We start from the raw sequence: 24,844 nt of genomic DNA, 5'->3' as shown, positions 1-24,844 counted from the left end.
AAGGGCAATTGTAAGCCTTAGTTTATTATGAGGTTCATTTAATATATGCTTCACTTATATACAAGCTAAGAATACATATGATAAACATTAGATAATTACAAGGATAATTACAAGACTAACTATAATGATAATGATATATCAGATTTTAAGTTTTATCTTTATCGTTATCATAGGGTTTGTGAAAAATCCAACCCAACCCACTATTGAATAGGTTGAAATAAAATCAACCCAACTCAATTAAATAAATATGCTTAACCTAATCCAACCAAACCTTTAAATCATTGAGTTGGGTTGGGTTAGATTTTATTGAAGATAAATCAAAATTAAAATTAAATAAAGAAGAATACATGAAATTTGAAATGAAATTTATCAAAATCAAATACAAATCTATAATAGTATGAAAATTTAATTTACTATCAAGTGTTTTCAAAAGAAAAGCTAAAAAATCTCTTAAATTTAAGAAAATTTCAACAATGTGCTTCTAAACTTTATTCCTAGCCCCCTACATCTCTTATTCGAATTCTAAATTCAGACCATTTTGTTGATTAACCAGTATCAAGTCTAGTAACAAAATAAAAGTGATAGATAATTATGTACTATTAAATGTTTACTAAAAAATAAAGAGAAGTTGACACAAATTTTCTTTAAAAATTATACTTAGAAGATAATAAACTTACTTATATGAGAGAGTGAATTTAGTTTTGTAATTAGATCTTTAAGAATTTACAATTAAGGATAAACATATCATCATCATCATCATCATTATTTACATGGGTTGGGTTGGATTAGGTTAGACGGGTTCATCATAATTAAAAAAACCCACCCCAAGTAAATTATTAATTAGGTTCAAAAAAATTGACCCAGTTAGCTCAACAATAATCTACTCAGCCCATGAAAATTAGATTGAGTTATTGAGTCGGATTGAGTCTATTGGGTTGGATCGGGTTTGCCTTCACTTAATTCCTAGTTTTACGTTAAATACCATAGGCAAAGGTCCAAGCTATGAGATGCCCTTGGGAAATTTGTTCAAAGGTCGATAATTTTCAAAAATTTCTAGTTAAGGTTTAATAAAATAAGTAATATTCATATTGCCACTTAACACAATTTTTTCCTCTCAATAAAATTGATAATTTTAATATTAATCCTTTACAAGGAATGACTATTAACACACACACACACACAATAAAAAAATCATAGTAATCTCAATATATAAATAATTATTATTGAAAGACTAATTAATTTCCATTCGCTCGGATTAAAATAATTCATCTGCTTCGCTACCGACAAATATAAGATTAAACAAATAAATTTAAGCATTCTCAAGTAAAAGGAATTCTAGAATATATCAGAGGTAATACAACTAATTACTACATGTATAACATGTGTAATTGAATTTTATATAACCACCAATCACATGTTGGTTCTTTAAAATAAATGCGCACATGTCATAAGTTCATTTACTTATTGTATAATTAACATAATACTTCAGATGTATTCTAGAATTTTTCTTCAAATGGAGGAAAACAACCAATCAAGGTGAAATTGCAGAATTTTGTGATGAAGGTTGGGCTATGAGTCCATTAGTTCATCTACATCATGTTGGATCTTTAATCCAATGTTGTTGGATTCTTAATGCAATGTTGGGTTTGTATGTGAATAATTGTATTGCGGATTATCATATAAGATTAAGCTCAATTAAAAGTGATCTATTAAGATTGACAGTAAAATGGCTTTAATGTATCTAATTGGGTGTGGGCCTTCAATATGTAGATACATAAGGGTAATTTCTATTTCTATAATGGGATGAGGTAAGAATACCTAAAGACAACATGAAACGTTGTCTTTATAAGTCGTTATGGTCCCCAGGCCACATTTATCATTTTATTCTTTTTGACATCAGATCATCACAAAGAGAGCACAAAGAAAATTAAAAGATTCTCTGAGAGAACATGTTGATCTGGAAGACCAACCACATGACTCTAGATAGTAACTGCACATTATGGAATTAGATACGCTTTCGCTTATTCTATTATTGATTCTTGGTGATACGAAATGAATGTTCTTCGACTATAGGTGATGGTTATTACTAAACGTTTAATTATTTTCTAAAAAATGATATCATAATCTCTTCATGTTGAATTATTAAGAATAATTTGTGATTGTTTTCTAGATTAAAATCATTGTTTTGGGAAATTCAGAATTTGACTTGAGTGAAAGTGGCGGCCATGGCCGCTGCATGATGAAAGAAACCAAACAAGAAAAAACAAAGAGAGGTTGGTTCAAGCTAGAGCAATTAAACCAAACAACCATGCGATTGCCTCAACTAAAAAAGGACAAATACGAGCCGCAACTTGGTGTCCGTGAGCTACAAAAAGCAAGCAGTGGCCACCAGGTCGTGAGTTGTGGGTTATGGCCGCGACAGATGGCACAAAAGTAGCGGCCATATCCGCTGCCAAAAGAAAGAAAGGAAATAAAAAAAAACAAAAATCAAGGTTAGGGTTAATTTGGGGGCTGGTTTAGGATTCGATTCAGGTCAACCCAAACTGGTCCAGCTCGACCCAGTTAATAGTTAATCGATCAATAGTTGACTATTGATCGTTGACTTTGACCATTGACCTTGACTTGAATTTTTTTAATCTTTTTGAAGGATAACTTTTTGTGTAATTTTAAATTCAAATATTGATATGTTAATATATATTTTAAGATAAGTTAATTGAAGCAACATGTCACTAAAGTGACCTTTCTTGTAGAAATTAAATTATTTTAGAATATAAACGGTTGTGTATATGTAATTTTTGTGAATATCAATCGGCCCAAAAGAAGGTTCATATTTAACATAATTGCATGTGCATCTGTGGTAATAAATACGTGATGATTATTCAGTATTACATGTGAGTAATAAATCGGCCCAAAGGAAGATTTATTATTTGATATGTTATTATTATTCATGTTTGATTACTACATCAAGATATCCCTAACAAGTTAATTTTTTTTCCAAAGATGAAATATTAATAAAGTGTCCAGTATCTTGAGATAAGGTTTACGTTTTTTTCTAATTTATTTTTTGTTTCGGGACTTAGAAGCTTGTTTTGTTTGTTTATTGGTTTTTGATTCAGTTATGACTCCTGCTAATATTACTGCCAACATAAATTTTATTTCTATCCTAAATGGCTCTAACTTCGAATCATGGCAAGGGAACCTCTTGATAGGTCTCACAATCACATATGGGTTGGTAAATTAAGGGATTCGGCAACGCTTTTCAAGCCCAAGCCCAAGCCCATTAAATAAGAAGTGCAAGGGCTGGGCCTGGGCCGAGCTTGGGCTTTTCCTTATTTTTTCAAATTTTTTTAAAATTGTTGTAAATTTAGAATGATTAATAATAATCAAGTTGTTATAATCACCAATGAATTAAAGAAAATAATTATCTCAAAAGTAAAATAATAAATAAAGAAAATAAAGAAAATAAAAGTTTAGAAATTAATTTTTAAGTACTGGATTCTATAATCCAAATACTCTGTTAATTAATAAATACTTAAAAGAGAGTTTAGTATTATAATTTTAAGTTTTTTAATTCATTATTGATATATAAATTAGAAATTTAAACTTACTTTTTATTTTTCCATTATTTTTCAAATTTGAATTTATTATTCTAATTTATAAATTTATTTTTTTTAATAGAAGACTTGGGCCTGACCCAGGCTTTTTTCCCCAAGCCCTTTTCTAGGCTTTCATGTAGGAAGCTCAGGCCAAAGCCCGTGGAAATTGGTTGGGCCAGCCCGGGCTTTTTGTCATTGCTAGTCATAGATCTCGGCCTTGTATTAAGGGATGATTCTCCTCTACTTCTTATATATGAGAGTATTTCTGATGAAAAGAAGGATTTAAAAAGATAGGATAAATCAAATCACATGTCTATAATGATCATGAAGAAGGTCATCCCAGAAGCATTAAGGAGCTCAATGTTTGAAAAAGTAACAACACTAAGGAGTTCTTTGCGAAAATTGAACATAGATTTGTCAAGAACGGAAAGGCTGAAATTAGTATGCCCTTCTTCCTTTTCATGTCCCTGAAATTAGTAACTTATTAAAATTAAATTTGTCAAGAACGAAGAGGCTGAAATTGTTATGCTCTTGACAAATCTAATTTCAATAAGGTATAGGGATAAGAACAAGGGCAAGAAAAAGAAGAATGATAAGAAAGCTACACATACAGTATCTCAAGAGAAACAATAAAGGAAACTGGCTTATCCAAAAGGCATTAGTTGTTTCTTTTGCGAAGCCGAAGGGCATGGTTTGGTTTGTTTTGAGGTTAACTTGAGTTCGGTACCAAGACACACGTGATGAATAGATTTTGGTGCAACAACTCACATCAGTGTGTCTATTCAGGGTTACTTGAATTGTAGAACGCCTAATGATGGTGAAAGATACATTTATACGGGCAACGATAAGGAAGTTAAAATTGAAGTAATTAAAAAATTTAGATTATTATTAAAGACTAAATTTTATTTGGATCTTGATGAGACATTTATTGTTCTGTCTCTTAGATAGAATTTGATTTTTATTTCTACTTTGGACAAGCTAGTTTTACTTGTTTATTTGGAGATGGAAAATTCAATTTGTTTCATGATTCAAAACTAGTTGATTCTGGTTCTTTTTCAGGCGATGATAATCTTTATATTCTTGATACAATTGCTTCATTTAATGAATCTATGCAATTCAGTATAAGAGATTTTAAGAGAATATTAACAAATGATAATTCAGTTGCATTATGGCATAGGAGATTGGATCGTTTCTCCATATGAAGAATAGAGAGACTTGTTTCAGACACAATTTTCGACCCTTTAGATTTTATAGATTTTAATATTTGTGTTAATTGTATCAAAGGGAAACAAATCAACAAAAAAAGATTTGAGACCAACGGGACTTTGGACATCTTAGAACATATACATACAAATATTTATGGGTCATCCCTTACGGTTGCTTGGAATGGTCAACAATATTTTATGACATTCATAAATGATTTTTCTCAATATAGATACATGTATCTCCTTTATAGAAAATCAAAGTCCTTGGATATGTTCAAAAATTTTAAAGCTGAAGTTGGGAACCAACTCGGCAGAGTTTTGATAGTTCAGGTGAACTATGTCTAGGACCATTTGCTAAATTCCTAGAGGAATGCAGTATCATCTCTTAGTACTCTATACCTGGTTTGCCCACTAGGGATGGCAATGGGGAGGGGAGCGGAGGGGACCGACATCCCCGCACCCATCCCCGATGTTTTTCATATATCCCCGTCTCCATCAGAATTGCTTGAGAGGATCCTCGTCCCCTCCCCGAATAATAAAAGGGGATCTCCGAGGGGTCCCCAATCTCTGAATAAATGAAATATTTTTTATTTCTGGACTTGATTTAATCATATTAAAATAAAAATTTAAATAAGGGTAAGGTTTGACAATATATCTTAGATAAACATTAATTCATTACAAAAATTACACAACATAATACAAATAATTAGAATAATTATCTTCCTCAACCTTCATAATTTTATAATAAAAAGAAATTACTCTTATATCAATAATGAAATGGGTATAGATACTAAAATTAATATTTTTAAAAAAAGCATTTACTCTTGTATCTCATACTCATGACTTTCATGAACCAAATGAATGCAAAGAAACTAAACCGTTGATTTAGATGATAAGAAATAGGCTCAATTAAACCAAAAGTTCGTGAGTACTATTAGATCATGGATTAATCAGAGCGTGTACTACGATGTGGCGAAAGAATCCAAGGTTGATGTTCTTTGGAGAAAATTAGCACTACAAGAAAAATGAGATAAGACAATAGGAATTCAGCAACATGCATGCTATGCTTGTTGTAAAATATGGTATTCAACAATGTTTTAGAATCGTATGTTGCTAAAAGTTACTAAAAGTTTACCATTAACAACGTTCGTAATGGCACTTTGTTAAACACATTATCACAACAATTTTATGTTTGTGGTGGATTCCATAAACCAAATGACAACGCGCAAACTAAGTATGTTGTTAAAAGTTTTATCTTCAGCAACATTCAAATAGGTTACGTTGTTAATAAAAATATATCACAACTTTCTTTTGCTCGTTGTTATTTATGTTCAACAACATGCTTCTTAGTATGTTAGTGAAATATTTTGTTAATCACTTGATTATTTTTATTACCATTTTTACATCTATAATAGTAACAAAGCCTAAAAAATAATAATAACAAAGCGCTAATTTCATATAATAAGTGATTTTTTATATAATAATTCAATTTAAAAGTTTAGGATTTGGTATTCAAAATTTGAATATATTAATTAAATGATAAATACTTATTAGATTAGATTTCAGATTTTGTATTAAGTAAAATCCAATTGAATAATAGATAAATGTTATGCCGCTAATAGAGTTTGTTTAGTATTTAATTATCTATATATTAATTCAACTAAATTATCAAATATTAATTTGAAATGGCCAATCAATAATCACATTATCTATTTGCCTTTTTGTTATTACTAAATATTACTTATTTGATTGTTAATAAATTAGTAAAAAATAATATAAAATTTAATTAATTATTGTAAAATTAAAAAAAAATTAAAATACGAGACAAAGAACGGAATGTGTTTTAAAATGGAATTCTTTTTAACATATATACATGTGAAACAAAAACGGTGCGTTTAACGTTCATGACCAATGCTCCTCCCTAATGTTTATACCCCCAGTTCGCGAGCACTCTCCATTTAATACTCTTACCCAAACACCCATCACTCTCTCAAGGCCAAACCCTAAAAAATCAATCCTGCACTCAATCAGTCGAGAAAACAGTGTCGTTTTATCACCGTTCAAGTATGTTGCTGCCATGCGGGTAATATTGTTTGAACACCCTAGCCCATTGCTGCCGCGTTCGATGTATTGTTGAGGAAACATAGTCCGTTGCCGCCGCGTCAAAGTTCTTGCAATGAATAGTCGGGATTTACTCGCCTTTGGCTCATCACTCTGTCGCAGTTCTCACTCTCTCCTAGTTTGGTCAGTTTCGTTTTGCCTCCCAGTTCTCTATTTCTTTCACTTTATCTCGAATTCCCCCAATTAAAACCTCAACATTTCCCGATTCGCGACCACCAGCCGATTCCTCACTTGATCTAGATTCGGTTTTTGAGGTATTTAATTTCTAATATATCTAGTTAATTTGTTAATTCAAATTTGATGGTATTATTATTTTCTGATTTTACGCTTTTTTCTGAATTTTCACTCTTTCCATTGTGGCATATGTTATTAATTTTGTTAAGATGCATACTATTATACATATACAGAATTTGTAAAGCATTGAAAACCTGTTGTTTAATTGTTAGCTCACCACAGCTGCAGTAGCCACCTAAGAAGAAAAGAAACCTAGCTGGGATTCCACATCTTGGAGCACTATGGAGGCACAGGTATATATGCTTTATCAATAAATACATATCAGGAAGGTTTGCCCATTGAAATATCAGAAGCTATTGTTGGGGCCCTGAAATGGGAGCTAGCTGCTACTGCTGTAAATGCACCCATGGTTCCTGCTAAGGTATCATTTAATCTACATCTCTATTCTCTCTATTCTTGTTTATATCAACATGTGACAAGTAGACATATAAAATATAATTAATAGCTTCTAATTCCTGCATGGCTTAAGACCTTCGTGGAAACCTCAGTTCAGTTGTCCCCATGCTTCCAGTGATGAAATTGAGGCTAGAATTAATTAATTGGTGGATTTTGGACTCTTCATTGTATTCTATGACTACATGAGCCATTGCTCTATTCATGTGTAATTATAACTTCATACTTTTATTATTTTTCTTATTATTGTTGGTTTTATCAGAACTTGCTCTATTTGTTACACTTGCAGAGAAGTTGGCAGACTGGTTGCAGGTGGAAGTGGTGCGAAATCAATGGAAGTTTAATTCTTTTTTAATTACTTTTAATGGTTTTTTAATTCAACCATTCTATCGAATTAAAAGTCATGGCACGCAACAAATACTATAGTTTTTTAATTGTGATCTTGGTTCAAATAACTGAAGTTTGATTTATCTTTTTTCCAAAATAGATTAATCATTGTTTCAAATAACTGAAGTTTGATTGTTGTATTTCAAACCATATCAGAATGTCATTACATATCATGTAGTTTCTTGAAAAATGTAACCCACTGTCAGAAGTTTAAGCCTATTTAATGCATCATTCCTCAATGATAGTTAAATGGTATTGTTCCTTTAATTTGAATTTTCATTTTTGCCTATTTTATCTTAACAGGAATAGCATTTGGAGTTACGACACTTGTGGCACGACCAACCGCCCTTGTATTCTTGAGGTTAATGGGAAACTTAAGTTGCAAGTTGAATTTGAATGGTGATTACTAAATGTCATTTTGTTGATGTAGTTCTTTTTTACTATACATTTGTTCTAATGCGTTTGAGATTTTGTACGAGGATTAATATATTATTAACATTATAAATTTTTTGGATTGATAGTATTTTATTTTTTGTTTGTTTTATATCAATTGTAGAATTTAAATTTTACAATGTAGAGAATTACAGAAAATTAAAATTTTTGATAATTTTTTTTAAATACAAATTTATGATAGAAAAAACCTATCACGAAACATGTCACAATTCAATTAAATTTTTGTACCAAAACTAAATCCATCTCTGTAACATCCTATGTTATTCGTGATTATGGTCATGTTTAGATGGGAAATAAGGGGGCATCCAAGATTGTGAGCATATGAGATATTTGCTTGGAAACTAGCATTGGCTGTAAGTTGTTGCTTAAAAATGTCAGACATGTACCAGATATTCACTGTCATTTGATCTCTACAGGCAAGCTTGATGATAGTTATACTAACAAATTTGGTGAAGGAAAATAGAAACTCACCAAAAACTCCCTCATGTTAACTGATGGGAGGAACACTGTTAGCTAAGAGGAGGAAAGTAAACACCCTCTGTGTGATAGAAGCCAAGATCAAGAGAGAAGACGTAAATGTCACAGTAAAAAATTATGACATTAAGACATGGCACAAAAGGCTTAGTCACGTTAATGAGAAAGGGTTAAAAACTCTTGTCAGAAAAGAATTTCTACCTAGTTTTATAGGCATGTCCCTCAAGACTTGTGTTTATTGCTTAGCTGAAAAGACACATAGAGTACCTTTTAAAAGTTTTTCCCCATCTAGAAATTTGTAAAACTTGATTTTATTCACATTGTTACTAGCATGATGCAAAGTAGATCAATAGGAGATACACTTTATTTTGTGACTTTTATTGATTATTGTCCTAGAAAAGTGTGAGCTTTTCCTTGAAAATCTAAAGACCATGTGTTTGGTACATTTAAGTTCTTCCATGCTTATGTTGAGAGATGGATAGGAAGAAAATTAAAATGCATCAGGGCAAATAATGGTGGTGAGTATAGATGACCATTTGAGTAGTATTGCAGATCCTATGGAATAAGACTTGAAAAGATTGTACCAAAAACCCGTCAACAGAATGGTGTTACATAAAGGGTGAATCAAATGATTGAAGAGAAGGTCAGGTGTATGCTTTCTAATGCCAAGCTTCCTAAATCTATGCATACTATAGTTTATTTGATTAACATTTCTTCTTCAACTCCATTAAATGGTGATGTGCCTAGGAGAGTTTGGACAGAAAAAAATGTTTCTTATAAACACTTGAGAGTGTTTGATTGCAGATCATATGTTCACATTCCTAAGGATGAAAGATTGAAGCTTGATGATAAAGCCAAAGAATGCATTTTCTTAGGCTATGGACATGAAGAATTGGGATACATATTATGGGATCTAGTGACAAGAAAACTTATCAGAAGTAGAGATGTTGGGTTTCTTGAATATCATATAGTTGGTGATGCAGGGAAAAATGATGACTCTCAGTCATCTTTAGATATTTTTATTATTCCAACTTTAGTTTCTCCACCTATAGTTCATGATGATTATGGGAGAGCTGGAGAAAATAATAATGATGGTCCGGTAGAAAACAATTAAGCAAGTAGCTCCAGAACTAACTGCACTACCAATTGAGCTAGAATTGAGAAGATCTACTAGAGAACGACAACCTTTCACTAGATATCTTTCAAAAAAAAAGCTTAGCAAGTCTTTTGCAATGAAGGACTTGGTACTGGCAAAACAGATTCTTAACATGAAAATTTCCTACAAAAGAAAATATGGAAAGTTATGGTTATCTCAAGAAACATATGTTGAAAGGTTTCTTGAAATATTTAATATAAGCAAGGCAAATTTTGTTGATTCTCCACTTGCAAGCCATTTTAAGCTTAATTCTGAGTATTGTCCTATAAGTAAGAAAGAGAAGTAAGAGATGAAAAGAGTTCTTTATGCTTCAGCAGTTGGTAGTTTGATGTACGCCGTGATTTGTACAAGTCCAGATATTGCTCATGTAGTTGGTATAGTCAGTTGATTTTTCTTCAATCCAGGTAAAGAACACTGGACAACGGTAAAATAGATTCTTAGATATCTTTGAGGTACTTCCAAAGCATGTTTATGTTTTGGCAATGACAAACTTGTGTTACAAGTAGACACAGATGCAGATATGGCAGGAGATGTTGATTCTGAAAAATCCCTATCAGGATATTTGCTCACCTTTGCAGAGGGAGCAGTCTCATGGTAGTCCAGACTTTAACAGTATGTTGTCTTCTCTACTACTGAAGTATAATATATTGTAATCACTGAAGATTGCAATGAAATCTTGTGGATAAAGATTTCCTACAAGAGTTAGGTGTGAAACAAGATAATTATGTTGTATACTACAACAATCAGAGTGTCATTCACTAGGCAAAGAATTCGACATACCATTCGAAATCCAAGCATATTGATGTGAGGTATCATCGGATACGAAATGTGCTTGAGAAGAAACAGTTACATCTTGATAAGATTCACACAATGGAGAATTGGTTAGATATGATGACAAAGTCATTGCCCAAAGTTCAAATAGGTTTGCTTAGTTTGCAATGATTACTAAATTTTGGAATTGGATGAAATTTGCCATGAAATTTAGGTTTAGAAAACGTGGGAAGAATAAGTGGAGCTGCAGTGACTTTCTGCAAGGAAAAAAGGATGAGAGAGAGAAGAGAGAGCAATGATGCAATATTAAATTGGGTGGCTTGATTTTCAATTTTTGATTAGATAATGGGAAGGCGAAATTAACTCTGTTTTCTCTCAAATTTTGAGGGTAAGCTCCTGGCATCGCCCTCTAAAATTTTATTAGTCTTAATTTTTATTTTATTCTCTCGTTAACTATTATTTAGGACTTGTTAGAGAGATAGATATTATTTGATTGTTACTATAAGATAAAAATATTGAGATTCTCCATATTGTTAGCCTCTACTTTTATTTACAAAAGAATTTGTGGTGTAATTCCATTAATATATTGGAAGATTATATCGGACTACAATCCCGTGATTTTTCTCGCTTTGAGTTTTCTACGTAAAAATTTATGCATTTTGTGGTTGTTTTTATTTTGAATTTTGTTGGTTTATTTTTGTGTCTATTTATTTGTGATACACATTCTATTTTAATCACACAAAATAAGAAAAGAATTGTGTTTCTGCTTAATTTGTAATTGGTCGTAGTAGTCCCTTTTCTAACATTAGTTTTTTTGTTGAAAATCCCTTTTTGTTAAAATTTTTGTAGTGATACTGTTGTTTTTCTTCGGAGTTATTTTTTTTTAATACACAAGCGCACATTTTCCATGAAAGACAATTCTTCTCTAAAATTATTTCATTTGAATGGTTTTCTTCTACAATGTCCGCAATTAAGTCAAATTCGTACTTTTGAGTGCCGTGTTCAAAACAATTAGGTTTGAAATTAAGTGACTTGGTTAATTTCCTTATCCACGTGTGCGAATGAAACCAAAATTGAAATCAGATTATTAATTTTCTTTGACTGCATCTGCATGGAAAAGTGAAGAATGTTCACGGATATGAGGAGACAAGGAGGTGACGGAATAAAACCGGAACCAGAGCAGTCTTCGGACCACATATATGTAGTGTCCTTCATTAATGGGGTGCTCCTATTTTTATTTTTTTTCATGCCGATATTTTTTTAAGAAAATGAGAACTCTCACTAGAGATTTCTTTTTATATTTTTGTATTACAAGTTATTTAAATACAAATTTAAAGAATATAATTGTCAATATATAAATACAAATTTATATATAGGGAGTCTACTTCTAATGAGGAAGCCCTCAACTTATTGAATGAAGACAAAACTAAAAAACAGAAAAATCATTTGAAAAAAAATCATATTGAAAATATAATTTATTGTATGAAATAAATTATAAAGTTCTTTGATAGTAGTAAGTGTGATTTATTTTAAATAATTAATTTTGTAAAAAATTAATTAATCTTTTACACGATAGGAAAAATATGTCGGTAACAGTAGTTTTGAATGTTACAGTTAAATGATTTATTGAGCGTTTAGCATTAAGTGTTGAATTAAATTTTACCTGATTTTATTCAAACATAAATATTTAATAAATTCTTAATGTTAAGATTAAAAATCAACACGCATAAAGCGACTAATTATTGAAACTAAAAATAAGTTTAAAGGATTATACAATTCAAAAAACAAACGGCCATTTCAATTCATGCAAAATAAAAAACAAACGGCCATTTGAATTCATGCAAAATTTATTTCCGTAAAACACAATTTTTTAACCTTTTTATAAGACAAAACTATGTAACCCCGTTGCACCAATGAAATTATAAAGATAAAAATGTCAAAATTATTTAATTTATTTAAAATTTGAGATTGAAAAACAAGTACGGCTCTAAATTCAAATCTCATGCTAATGTAAAATTAATGGTTATTATCTTTTTATTACTCCAACTATGTCAAGATTTAGGGAGAAGCCCCATTCAGACTAAAGCGTGCCGCGACACCTATAGACTTTTGTAGAATCATTAAATTCTTAATAAAATATAATAATATCAAGAGCTTTAGGTATAAAATCTTCATTTTGGCCCTTACAGAACTGCACATTCTCTCACAATTTTTAAAGTTTAGAAAGGAATGTCATTTAAATTATATAATCCTATAAACATTAATTCTGATTACAACTTGTACATTTACAATTATTAATTTATTTTTAACAAATTCTTTTAATCTTTTTTTGTTACAAACAAGTGAACCTACTTTTTTTTGTTGATGTTTAATAGACTCTGTTTTATTTAAATTTGTATTATCTTTTTTTAATAGGATTTTTTTTTAACTATGAAAATAAAATTTGTACATGTTACAACCTATTCAATTGAAAAAAAATCACATAACGAATTTTGAAATGTTTTAATTTGGCCCCCCAGAGTTGAACTCCGAGCTTCACCCCTGGTCAAGATAATAAACGACTACAACTATTTTTTACATCTAAAACTTTTATACCGTTAACTGCGTAGTATTTGTTATTTTCAAGTATGAAAAAGTATATATTTCACTTTGTTTATGTTTCTGTTAATCAACACGTAAAATTTCAATGTTACCCTTATTTGATTTTTCCACATCCGTCAGATGTACCGTGGACTTCGAGGAAATTATATGTAGGCAGTAGGTGATGTGGAATCTGGGAACAAATCCAATTCAAAATCTCGCGCGATCAAGTTCGTTGGATCTTGAAATGGCAGTGAAAGCAACTTCTGGAATCCAGCTACTATAAAAGAGAGTGCAGGGAGGGACGGTGATGATGAGAGTTTCACATAAAGAGAAATCAAAATATTAGCTTCAACACAAAGATGGATTTGTTAACTTGCTGCATGCTATGGCTTGTATTCACATTGGTTTGGGTGATGGCTTTAAGTTTAAATTCCGGAGGACGACGCAAACAGCTTCCACCAGGACCAAGGCCTTATGCGGTGATCGGAAACCTCCTGGAACTGAGTGGTAAACCTCACAAGGCACTGGCCAATCTTGCCAAGATTCATGGCCCCATAATGAGTCTAAGACTTGGCCAAGTAACCACAGTAGTGGTTTCTTCTCCAAGCATGGCCAAAGCTATCCTTAAAAAGCATGATTCATCATTCTGTGATCGTAAGGTCCCTGAGTCAATCTTGTCCCAGCCCTACCGGCACCATGAATTCAGTTTGGTCTGGCTGCCAGTCTCAACACTGTGGAGAAGTTTTCGAAAAATATGCAACATGTATATTTTCACTAGTCAGAAACTCGATGCTAGTCAAGACCTCCGGCGCAAGAAAATCAAAGACCTTCTTGCCTACGTTGAAGAAAATTGCCGTGCGGGTAAAGCAATAGATTTTGGCCAAGCTGCTTTCAATACTTCACTTAATTTGTTATCCAACACAATATTTTCTATTGATTTGGTTCATCCCAATGAGCGAGAGTTTAGGGATATAGTTTTGGGTATGATGAAAGAAGCAGGAAAGCCAAACTTGTCCGACCATTTTCCTCTGCTCAAAAAGCTTGACCTGCAGGGGATAAGACGCCGCAACACACTACATGCTAGCAAGATGTTCGAGGCCTTGGATCGCCTGATTGATCAACGATTGAAGAAAAGACAAGAACCTAGTTGCAGCGCTAGCACCGAATCTAAAGATATGTTGGATACTGTTCTCAATATTATCCAAGACAAGAGTGAAAAGATTGACACAAAACATATCAAGCACTTGTTTGCTGTAATATTTCTTTTTCTTTTTCTTAATTTATGGTACAAATTACAAGTTAATTAACAGAGTTCATATAACAGGATTTGCTTATTGCGGGGAATGACACAACTTCAATTACAATGGAATGGGCAATGGCAGAACTACTCCACAACCCTGAAGTTTTATCGAAAGCAAAATTGGAGCTAGAACAAACAGTTGGCAAAGGCAACCCAATTGAAGAATCTGACATCACTCGATTACCTTATCTACAAGCAGTTGTTAAAGAAACTTTCAGGTTACACCCAGCAGTTCCCTTATTAATCCCTCGCAAAGCCTCAGAAGATGTCGAAATTGCAGGCTTCACAGTACCAAAAAGTGCACGAGTTTTTGTCAATGTATGGGCTATTGGTAGAGATGAAAGCACATGGGACAACCCTCACTCTTTTATACCTGAAAGGTTTTTGGGGTCAGATGTTGATTTCAGAGGCCAGAATTTTGAGCTAATCCCCTTCGGAGCCGGGCGGCGAGTTTGTCCTGGCTTGCCGTTGGCAATCAGAATGTTATATCTAATGTTGGGTTCACTTATTAATTCATTTGATTGGAAGCTTGAAGATGAGAATATGGACATGGAAGAGAAATCTGGCCTCACCATACAAAAGGCTCAACCCCTTTGTGCTATCCCTGTTGCCATTTAGTCCCATACTTGAGTTTTTTGTTCCGATGGAGTGCATTTAGTTGCAGCCAATAAAGCACTACGTCATTTTCATGTATTCGTCATTGCTGCTTATCTATTGCTCTTATTTATTAGCAACTATCTAATTGATCACGTAAAAGCAGCTTTTTTTTGTAGTAGCTTTTCTAAATGTGATTTTGAGAATTAATTTTATAATTAATACAATTTAATATATTTCTCACATTCATTATAAAAATTTAAAACTATACTTAATCAATTAGGAAACAAAAACTCTTAAATTTAAAGAGATTAATATTGTTATTACCAATTATTTTGAGATAATAAAATAAAAATTATTTCAATTATCAATTATTGTATATACAAAATAAAAGATGTTATATATACATATTTGTAAATGCGTAAATAAATTTTATTCAACATTATATATATGCTAGTCATTTATATTCTTATAGCAATTTAACAATAAGATTTATCAAATACATACAATTACTTTTAAAACTCACAGCACTTTAACAATAAAATTTATCAAATTTTTAACTAATTCTCTTCATACATGATTGTTTTTATTGTACTGCTAAAAATAATTATTTTAAAAGTTATAGCATTACCAAACTTGCTCTTAAGTTAGTTGGGACATGGAAAATATTAGAGAGAATGGGCATAAAATAATTTCTATAAAGAGAATTTATTTATTTATTTTTTAAACATACGGGTATATTGGGCATTAAGGCAAGTCTTTTAGTAATAATTAAATTCTCAAATTTCAATAATGAGTTTGCTGAGCAAATGAGTTTATCGAATATTTCAAATTTCAATAAAAGGTAGAGGGGTGGGCAAGTCCAAATTAATTTTATTTTAACCCTCACCCCTTTCAGTATTCAAACTCAAGAGATCAATTAAATAAAAATGTTTGAAAACCACTCAGGTAGGCCAACCAGGGGGTTGGGGGGAATTGACTAGACAAAAAATACAAATAAGAAGATTAACCATTAATCTAAATATTATTAACTGATTTAAAATTTAGTTTATTTTTGTGGGACTGATTTCCTAAAATAACAAGTTCTAATTTACACGTATATCCGGGGATATTGATTATGTTTTTTTTTAAATTAATAGATTAGATGATACGACACATTAGTTTTAACAACTTGATGCTATAACATTTGTTTTTCTTTATCCTTCCCCCTCCTCATCAACGTTCTCTTAAAATTTTAACTTAAGTTTTATTAGTTAACTCTAGGCGACCCCAATCATACTCAACTAGAAAAGATTGAATTAAATATAATCTAAATATGACTCTAAAAAAATAGAGAATGCTTTCTAAGAACATTAAATTGTAATTTTGTATTGCATTAAGACAGTAAGATACCTCATATGGTTTGACTTTTACGGTGGAAGTAATTAACAAGAAAGTCAAGGTTTTAAAATGCAAGGAAATACATTAAAAAAAATTTATATGAACACTCCTTCATGTTTTAATATATATGCTCCGAAGAGCCTAATTGAGTAATTTTAAGTAGTTTTATTTGACTAATCTAGTAGTCATATGTAGTTTGAATGTTAGGAAGATGGGGTAAAAAAGTTGATATGCACTTTTGGCCACCCTTCTATTTTTTTTTTCTTTTTTTCTAAAGTAACTAATACACAAATAAATTTAGATTAAAATAAAGTTAATGTATGAGATCTAATGGATTAGATGATATGATACATTAATTTCAGCACATTGATGAAATAACATTCATTTTTCTTTATCCTCTGTCCTCCTTATCAACATTCTTCATTTTCTTCATTTCCTCCATTGTTTTCTCTCTCTATTTTTACCAAGAATCTAAACTCCCCTTCTTAATTATATTTCACTAAACTTCTTACCCTTGTCTAACCCTTTTCTCTTCTTTGGTATCGGAGCCCCTCTTTTGTTCTTATTTTACATATTTTTTATATGAGTATTAAATATTTTTTATATGAGTAGTCATAAGGCAGATTTCATTTTACTTTATGATATATTTTCACAATTGCTAAATCTGATAAAAATCTTGATAACTTTTATAAAAAGCCATTTGCTATTTTAGAAAAAGATTATGATGTTTGGATACAAAATAACCATTATATAGAAATATTAGAACGTGCTTTGAATGTTGTAGAAAATGAAGTAGCAAGAATTAGTAGAGAACATCTACAATTAGACAATTTATTAGAAGAAATATTAGGAAATATAAAACTTCCAGTAGATTACAAACCTCTTTTAACTCCTGAAATAGAAAGAAAAATAAGTTTTAAACACTACCCTTTTGCAAACCTTTCTATATTTGATTTTGGAAAATTAATTTTTCAGTATTATAATATTAGCAAGCAAATAAAATTATTAGATAAGTAAGATAATTCATCTTTAAAAATTAGAAATAAACTAGAAGATTTAAAAAATTAGAATATGAATTTAAGAAATTAGAATATTTAGATTTAGAAATTAGCCATCATAGTAAACAAAAATTAAATTTGATCGAAAGAATAAAAATTAGTTGCAACATAGAACACCTAGAAAATCAATTTAAACATATTCTACACATTAGAAATGGTCAACAAAATTTCATGGTAGATCCATTAATTAATTTAGGATAATACGTAGAAGTCAATTTAGAAAAGCTAAAAGAACTAGTAATAGGACTAGGAGAATTCTTCGAAACCAGCAACATTAATACATAAAGAAGAAATATAGATTATATTAAAGAATTACTAACTCATTTTAATAACCACATTAGGAGATTCCAAATTCCCTAATAAGAAAGAAATAATAGATTTTGTACAATTACTATATGCAAAAACACCTAGACCAATAAAAATAGAAATTAAAAGCATAGAAAATATTAAAATTACACAGGGAGAACTACAATACAATTGGATTTAATAAAACTAATAGTCAGTGAATAAATTCAGAAAATCAATTAATAGAATCTTTAGCAGAATTAAAACATGAAATACCACATATTAATCTGGTAGGTTATAGCTTTAAAGAATTTAGTTAACAATATCTAGCAAATACTATTATTAAATTATTAGTCAAAATAAGAAATAAATTAGACAATAGAGTTATTAAATTAGAAAGTAGCTTTCAAGCCTTTAGAAAAAAGTAAACAGTCCATATCAAATTTAGAACTCAATAATTCACTAGATAATTTAGACAAAGAACTACACATATTAATCAATAAAGTAGAAAAGTTAAATTTAAGTGGACCAATTTTAGTACCTACAAAATTCGACATTAAATATATTTTCGAACCTAAAGTAATATTAAAAAGCAATGGACATAATAAGAAATAGTAGAATAGATGTAAATATGGAAGAAAGAATTAAAATATCGCTAACATTTTCTAGTTGAGTTAAATAAATTATAGAAAGAACTGAAGATATGGTAGATGAACAAGACCGAGAAAAATTATTAAAAAGAGGTTCTAAACAAATTAGAAACAAAAAAATCATATAATGAAGGATTAATGACTAAAATGAATAATGGTTTATATATCTACATGGATGAAACTAAATTATCAATAGTAAATATAAGGGAAGAATTAACTTTAATTAGTTCAGTAGGTAAAGATTATCTTAGAAAACATAATTGCTCATATCTACATATGAGAACAATAGTAATCCTAGCCAGGCTAAGAAGGTTTAGAGACTACAGCACATCATAACAATAGATTTTATGAATATGAACAAGCTTAAATAGACAGTATAAGTAGACTTAAAAAATAAAGTTGCATTAACAGGAAGCATACCTAATGTAGACATAGATATAAAAGAATTTTGTAAAACATATTATATTAAGTGTACAAACTAAAGGATATAAGATGAATGCCGAATAAAAAAATCTTAGAATTAAAACATTTTTTCTAGGAAATTTATATAATAAATGTGATAAAAAAATCTAGATTTGAAAGTAACAATATAGTAGATTGCTTTAAAAGTCAGTATGTGGAAATGATAGTACCCAAGAAATTAAATAGTGGTGAATTAAATGGACTAGAATGGATATTACCTAAATTAGAACAACATAATATGTTAGAAGTACCAAAAATTAGCTATACTTATAAAAATAGCCAAAATCAAATTACACAAAAATTGAGTAATTGTAGATAGAGAAGTAATCCAAAGTTAGAAGAAAATGAAGAAGAAATAGAAATTAATATGGCTATAATAGAAATTTTAAATATTGATAAACATAAAACTTTACTTAATAATAGGGATAAAATTATAGATTTAATATTTAATGATCCTAAAAAATGTTTAGATAAAGAATTATCTGAAGAATTATATAATAATGATGATTAACAGATGATGATATGGATAGTGAACTTATAAAAAATTTAGGCTTTAAGAGCCTAGATATAGAGATTTATTATTTAGAACAAGAAAATGAAATATTAGTAGAAGAAGAAGATATAAAATAGAATTAGAAGAAAGTAGTAATAGGGCTATATCAGAACCAGTGGTAGAACAATCAAATGTAAAAAGCTATTTAAACAAACAAGGAGTTGCAGAAAGTAATGAAAAGTATACGGAGGTAGAAAGAGTATTTAAAGCTAAAACAAAATTAGAAAGTTGGAAAACAATATCACAAGCTAGAGTCGTATTAGTATTAAAATTAGAAGAACATATAGTGTTCTACATTACGTTCTCATGAAGACTAGTCTAGAAAAATCTTCTCCTCCACCGATTGAAAACAACCGATCAACGAAGAGGATGAAGTTTAAAGCACAGGGTGTGGATGGGGATAACCCACCTCGTGTGTCTTTTAGAGACAAACATTTGGAGACTCGGACGGAGATGGAAGAGGAATTCATAGGTCAGGAAGAGGACATCGATATTGATATCGAGGATGTGGTAATCGAAAAGGAAGGGTTTTTACCGGCTATATCTTTTTCCCAAAAAGTTCATTCACAACTAGTTAAACCATGGCAATCAACAGTAGTCGTGAAATTGCTGGGAAGATCTATTGGATACAAGGTTCTATGCAATCGTTTGGAGGCTTTATGGAATATGTCTCATGGATTTTCTGTTTTAGATCTAGAAAATAACTAGTTCCTTGTCCATTTTAAAAGGGAATCTGATGCTCAGCATGTGTTTACTCAAGGACCATGGATCGTGCTTAGCCACTATTTACTGGTACAGCCATGGTCTCTGTATTTGACAGTGCTTGAGAAGACATCATCAGTAGTGGCATGGATTCGACTTCCAGGTATACCTGTCATGACCCAACCCAGACCTGACAAGATATTGTCCGCTTTGGGCCTTAACAAGGCCCGCACGGATTTGTTCTTGGGGCGCCCATACACCCCAAAACGCGTCTTGCCAATTAAGGTGTGGATCACCCCTTATAAACCCAGCATCTCTCCCGTGCTTTGCCGATGTGAGATTCGCCTAGGGTGTTACATACACCCCCCCTTGGGGACTCAGCGTCCTCGCTGAGGTTTGCCCCACCATCGCTCAAGAGGACACGCGGAGCCGCTCTGATACCATAATGTCATGACCCAACCCAGACCTGACAAGATATTGTCCGCTTTGGGCCTTAACAAGGCCCGCACGGATTTGTTCTTGGGGCGCCCATACACCCCAAAACGCGTCTTGCCAATTAAGGTGTGGATCACCCCTTATAAACCCAGCATCTCTCCCGTGCTTTGCCGATGTGGGATTCGCCTAGGGTGTTACAATACCTCTTCACTATTATCACAAGAAGGTGTTGAGGTTGCTAGGCCTTGTAATTAGGAATGTCATTCGTACTGATTATAACACGGAATCAGCAACTAGGGGAAAATTCGCTAGTATCGCTGTTGAAGTTGCCTAAGATAAGCCGTTATGCTCCAAGTTCCTTCTCAATGGCGGGATTCAAAAAGTTGAATATGAAAGTTTACCTACCATCTATTTTGAATGCGGAATCTATGGTCACCTTAGTTCATCCTGCCCAAAGAAAACAGCAAATGAGGTGCCAGAAAATGATACACATAATTTTCTTAGTCGAACGGAGGAAGTTGAAGCAACAGCGCAATCAGCCAACCCTAGATTCAGACCTTGGATGGTAGTGGCGAAAAAAGGCAACCATAAAGCTCATAAGGAAAGTGTCACTATTCCATAACAGAACTATGCTGAGTTAGGAATGAATGGCCAAGGATCACGCTTTGGACGTCTCATGATTGTTAATGAGAATGATGAGGGAATTATTTCCAATAATACTACAACCGTTAGGGTTGGCAGAAAAGTCCGGGCCAGCCCAGGCCCGTTCCGGCCCAGCCCAGGCCCGCAGGCTTTAAGGCCGGCCCGCGGCTTGAAATTATGGATAAGGGCTCATAATTAACAAAGCCCATAACATATGGGCTCAGTCAAGGGCCTGAATGAAAAGCCCGGACTTTATAATAAATAATATATATTTTTTTAAAAAAAAACTATATAATATATTAATATATCATAAAATTGAAATTAAAAAAAAAACTAAAACAAAACAATTAAAAATCCCTCATTAGTCATTCCCGTGACCGTGAGTCTGTAAGTGTAACATAGCAAAACAATTTATAATATTCAAGTATTCAACTGTGACAAAATCCCTAAATCGGTAAATCCCTCATTCCCTCACTAAGTCACTTCTCACTCACGGCTCACCTTTCCGTCGTTCTCACTCATTGTTCTCGCCGCCGGCAGCCAACAGCAGCGAGCATCTCCAGATTCTAGCAACGTTCAGCCAGCATCAACCATCAGCCACCCACCATCCAGCAGCAGCAGCAACAGATTCCAGCAGTAGCAGCATCAGCCACCGCCCAGCCACCCACCCAACAAGGCAGCAACAGCATCTCACGCGTGTCCAGCAGTGCCTCCCACCCACCAGCACAGCCGCGTGATTCCTCCCACCCACCAGCACAGTCGCGCGATTCCTCCCACCCACCAGCACAGCCGCGCGATTATCTAAAATTCAAGGTTTATTCTCTTTCCATCTTTGTCTGCTTTTTTATCTTTAGTTTGTTCAGTCTCTAATTTAGGAATTCGTTTTGCTCTCAACTTGATGGAGGCCTAGAGGGGGCTTTTTTTGATCTGTTTGTTGTTCTAAATTTTGTAATGACAGAATTTATTAGATAATTAACAAAGCAAAATAAGAGTTTGCAACTTTGCATTTGTTCTGTCAAAGTTTTAAGTTACTGAAATGGAATGATTCGGATCAACACATATCTTTACATGCTTGATTTTGTTTTTTTTACAACAATCATTTGGTGATTTCTGGTGATAATTTAATTCACAATTACGAATCATTACAAGATTACAATATGTACATGTCAGAGTGTTTAATTTCCATATTCATATTATTTTTCTTAGCTTGTATTAACTATTAAGGTGATGTCTCCATTGTATAGATACTGACATACTGTATGGAGTTCTGGACATTGTAAATTTATTGTCCTGTCACTACTGTGCTTGTAAATGCAATATGCGTTTACTGTATTTACACTTAACTTAATTAATTTATTAATTTAATATTTTATCTCCTTTAATTTTGTATAGGTTTATAATGGAAAATGTTTCTGAATCTTCTAATTTGCCTTCAAATCCATCTGTGGAGTCGGAAAATGTTCAAGAAGAAATGCAGTGTGATAAAAAAAGAAAACAGAGGGTTGTTTCAAATTGTTGGGACCATTTCACAAAACTAAATGTTGGTAGTGTAGCAAAGGCAAAATGCAATCATTGTGGAACGGTTCTTTCTTGTGGATCAGGAACCAGTCATTTGAATAGACATACTAGACAAATTCATGGTTTTAATCAACCGACAATTGAAGAAGTTTTTGAGAATAAGCAACACTTGGTGAAAACCGAAAGTGGTGAGCTTGGAATTCAGAAATTTGATCCATTGGTTGCATGTCAAAAACTTACAACAGTTGTTGTTAAATATGAGCTTCCTTTTAGATTTGTGGAGTATGAGTCATTTAGAGATTTTGTTGATTATTGCAATCCATTGGTGAAGCATATGTCCAGAAACACTTTAAAGAGTGAGATATTTAAGATATATAATATTGAAAAGGGGAAGGCAATGAATTTGTTGGAGATTACTAATAGTAGGGTGGCAATTACTACAGACATATGGACGGCTTGTAATCAAAAGAAAGGTTATATGGTTGTCAACCGTACAGGAGTCTAGGAGGCAGTCAACAATTTCTCCTGACACTCACGTGACCATGCCTAAAAGAATTACCCAAAAGTCCTCAATTATCAAGACTTTTACGAACTCTACCTTTAATAATGACGCTAATAATGTGCCACCATCTGACCCCTCAACCATGAAACACAAAGGCGTCTTGCATGCACATGAAAAACCTAATCATGTACCCATGCATGAAATGGCAGCACGTAAAAAACCTAATTATCCACACACGGCCATATCCAATGATTCTTTTGTCCCATTACGACGAGCCTAAACCAGCAGAAACACACAGTTGTAGCTTTTGATAATCTGCAGGGTATGAATTCCAAATATCCTAATAAGCTAATGATGAATTGCACTTCTACCGAATTTGATGAAGACATCTTGCTAAGCTTGAAACATTCCAATGCCCCCCCCCCCCCCCCGATGGGAGACAACCTGATTTTAATCAACCTGAAGATGATTCCGAGGATAGTGATTATATAGGAGATAGTGAGGAGCAAGATGAGGAATCAGAGTCTACTAGTTCTCTTGCGTCCGAAGATGGTATAGATGCTAAGCAGATGGTAGACACACCTGACGTGTACGGAACGCATTAATTTGTTTTAGTCCTCTTAATGATGTGTTCACCTATGTTTTGGAATTGTCGGGGGCAGCCTCACATGGTTTCCTTACAACTTTTAAAACCTTGGTTAATTGTTATAAGCCAAATTTTTTGGCTCTTTTCAAACTTAGAATCAGTGGTGAAAGAGATGACAATTTTATAAGGAAATGTGGTTTTACGATATCCCACAGAGTCGAAGCGGTTGGTTTTGCTGGAGGTATTTGGCTGCTGTGGAATGAAGATATTCAGGTGGCGGTGATGGTAAATAATAGGCAATTTATACATTGCAGAATCTCTAAGCTTGGTCGTTATTTTTGGGTGACAGCAGTTTATGCAAGCCCTGTTAGGACAGTCCGAAAGCAGCTTTGGCCTACACTTAATATTTTGGCTCAAATGGTTAATGGTCCATGGATTATTGGTGGGGATTTTAATACTATTATGAATGCTGCAGAAAAAAGAGGGGTTTGTTGGGAGTGCAATTGGTGTGTGTAATTTTTTCAAAGAATGGTTTCATAAAAATCGTTTGTGTGATCTAGGGTTCAAAGGCCGGGCTTTTACATGGTCTCGAGAGACGCTTCATAAAAGATTAGATAGAGTTATGTGTAATGAGGACTGGCTATGTATAGCTCCTGAGATAATTGTTTTTCATCTTCCTCAGGTCCAATCTGATTACCATCCTCTCCTGGCCCGTGAATGTAATGTTGTAAGGTCTCATATAGG

General features: G+C 32.4%; 1 protein-coding gene across 1 annotated transcript; it reads left to right on the top strand.

Moving 5' to 3' along the window:
• The first annotated feature begins 13,792 nt into the window (after window positions 1-13,792).
• On the top strand, window positions 13,793-15,373 carry LOC18034033 (geraniol 8-hydroxylase). Its single transcript, XM_006423559.2, has 2 exons — window positions 13,793-14,686; window positions 14,758-15,373. The coding sequence occupies exons 1-2, from the start codon at window positions 13,793-13,795 to the stop codon at window positions 15,349-15,351; spliced, it is 1,488 nt and encodes a 495-aa protein (XP_006423622.1). The 3' UTR covers window positions 15,352-15,373.
• The last annotated feature ends 9,471 nt before the right edge of the window (window positions 15,374-24,844 follow it).

This window comes from Citrus clementina, unplaced genomic scaffold (assembly GCF_000493195.1).
Source record: "Citrus clementina cultivar Clemenules unplaced genomic scaffold, Citrus_clementina_v1.0 scaffold_8, whole genome shotgun sequence".
NCBI lineage: Eukaryota > Viridiplantae > Streptophyta > Magnoliopsida > Sapindales > Rutaceae > Citrus > Citrus x clementina.
The sequence above is the reverse complement of the archived record's forward strand: the minus strand, read 5'-3'. Positions and strand labels throughout refer to the sequence as shown.

Excerpts from the sequence above, each read along its gene's own strand:
- LOC18034033 (XM_006423559.2), top strand. The coding sequence starts at position 13,793 with ATGGATTTGTTAACTTGCTGCATGCTATGGCTTGTATTCACATTGGTT. Across the intron at positions 14,687-14,757 it reads ATATCAAGCACTTGTTTGCT|GATTTGCTTATTGCGGGGAA; the intron begins GTAATATTTCTT and ends TTCATATAACAG.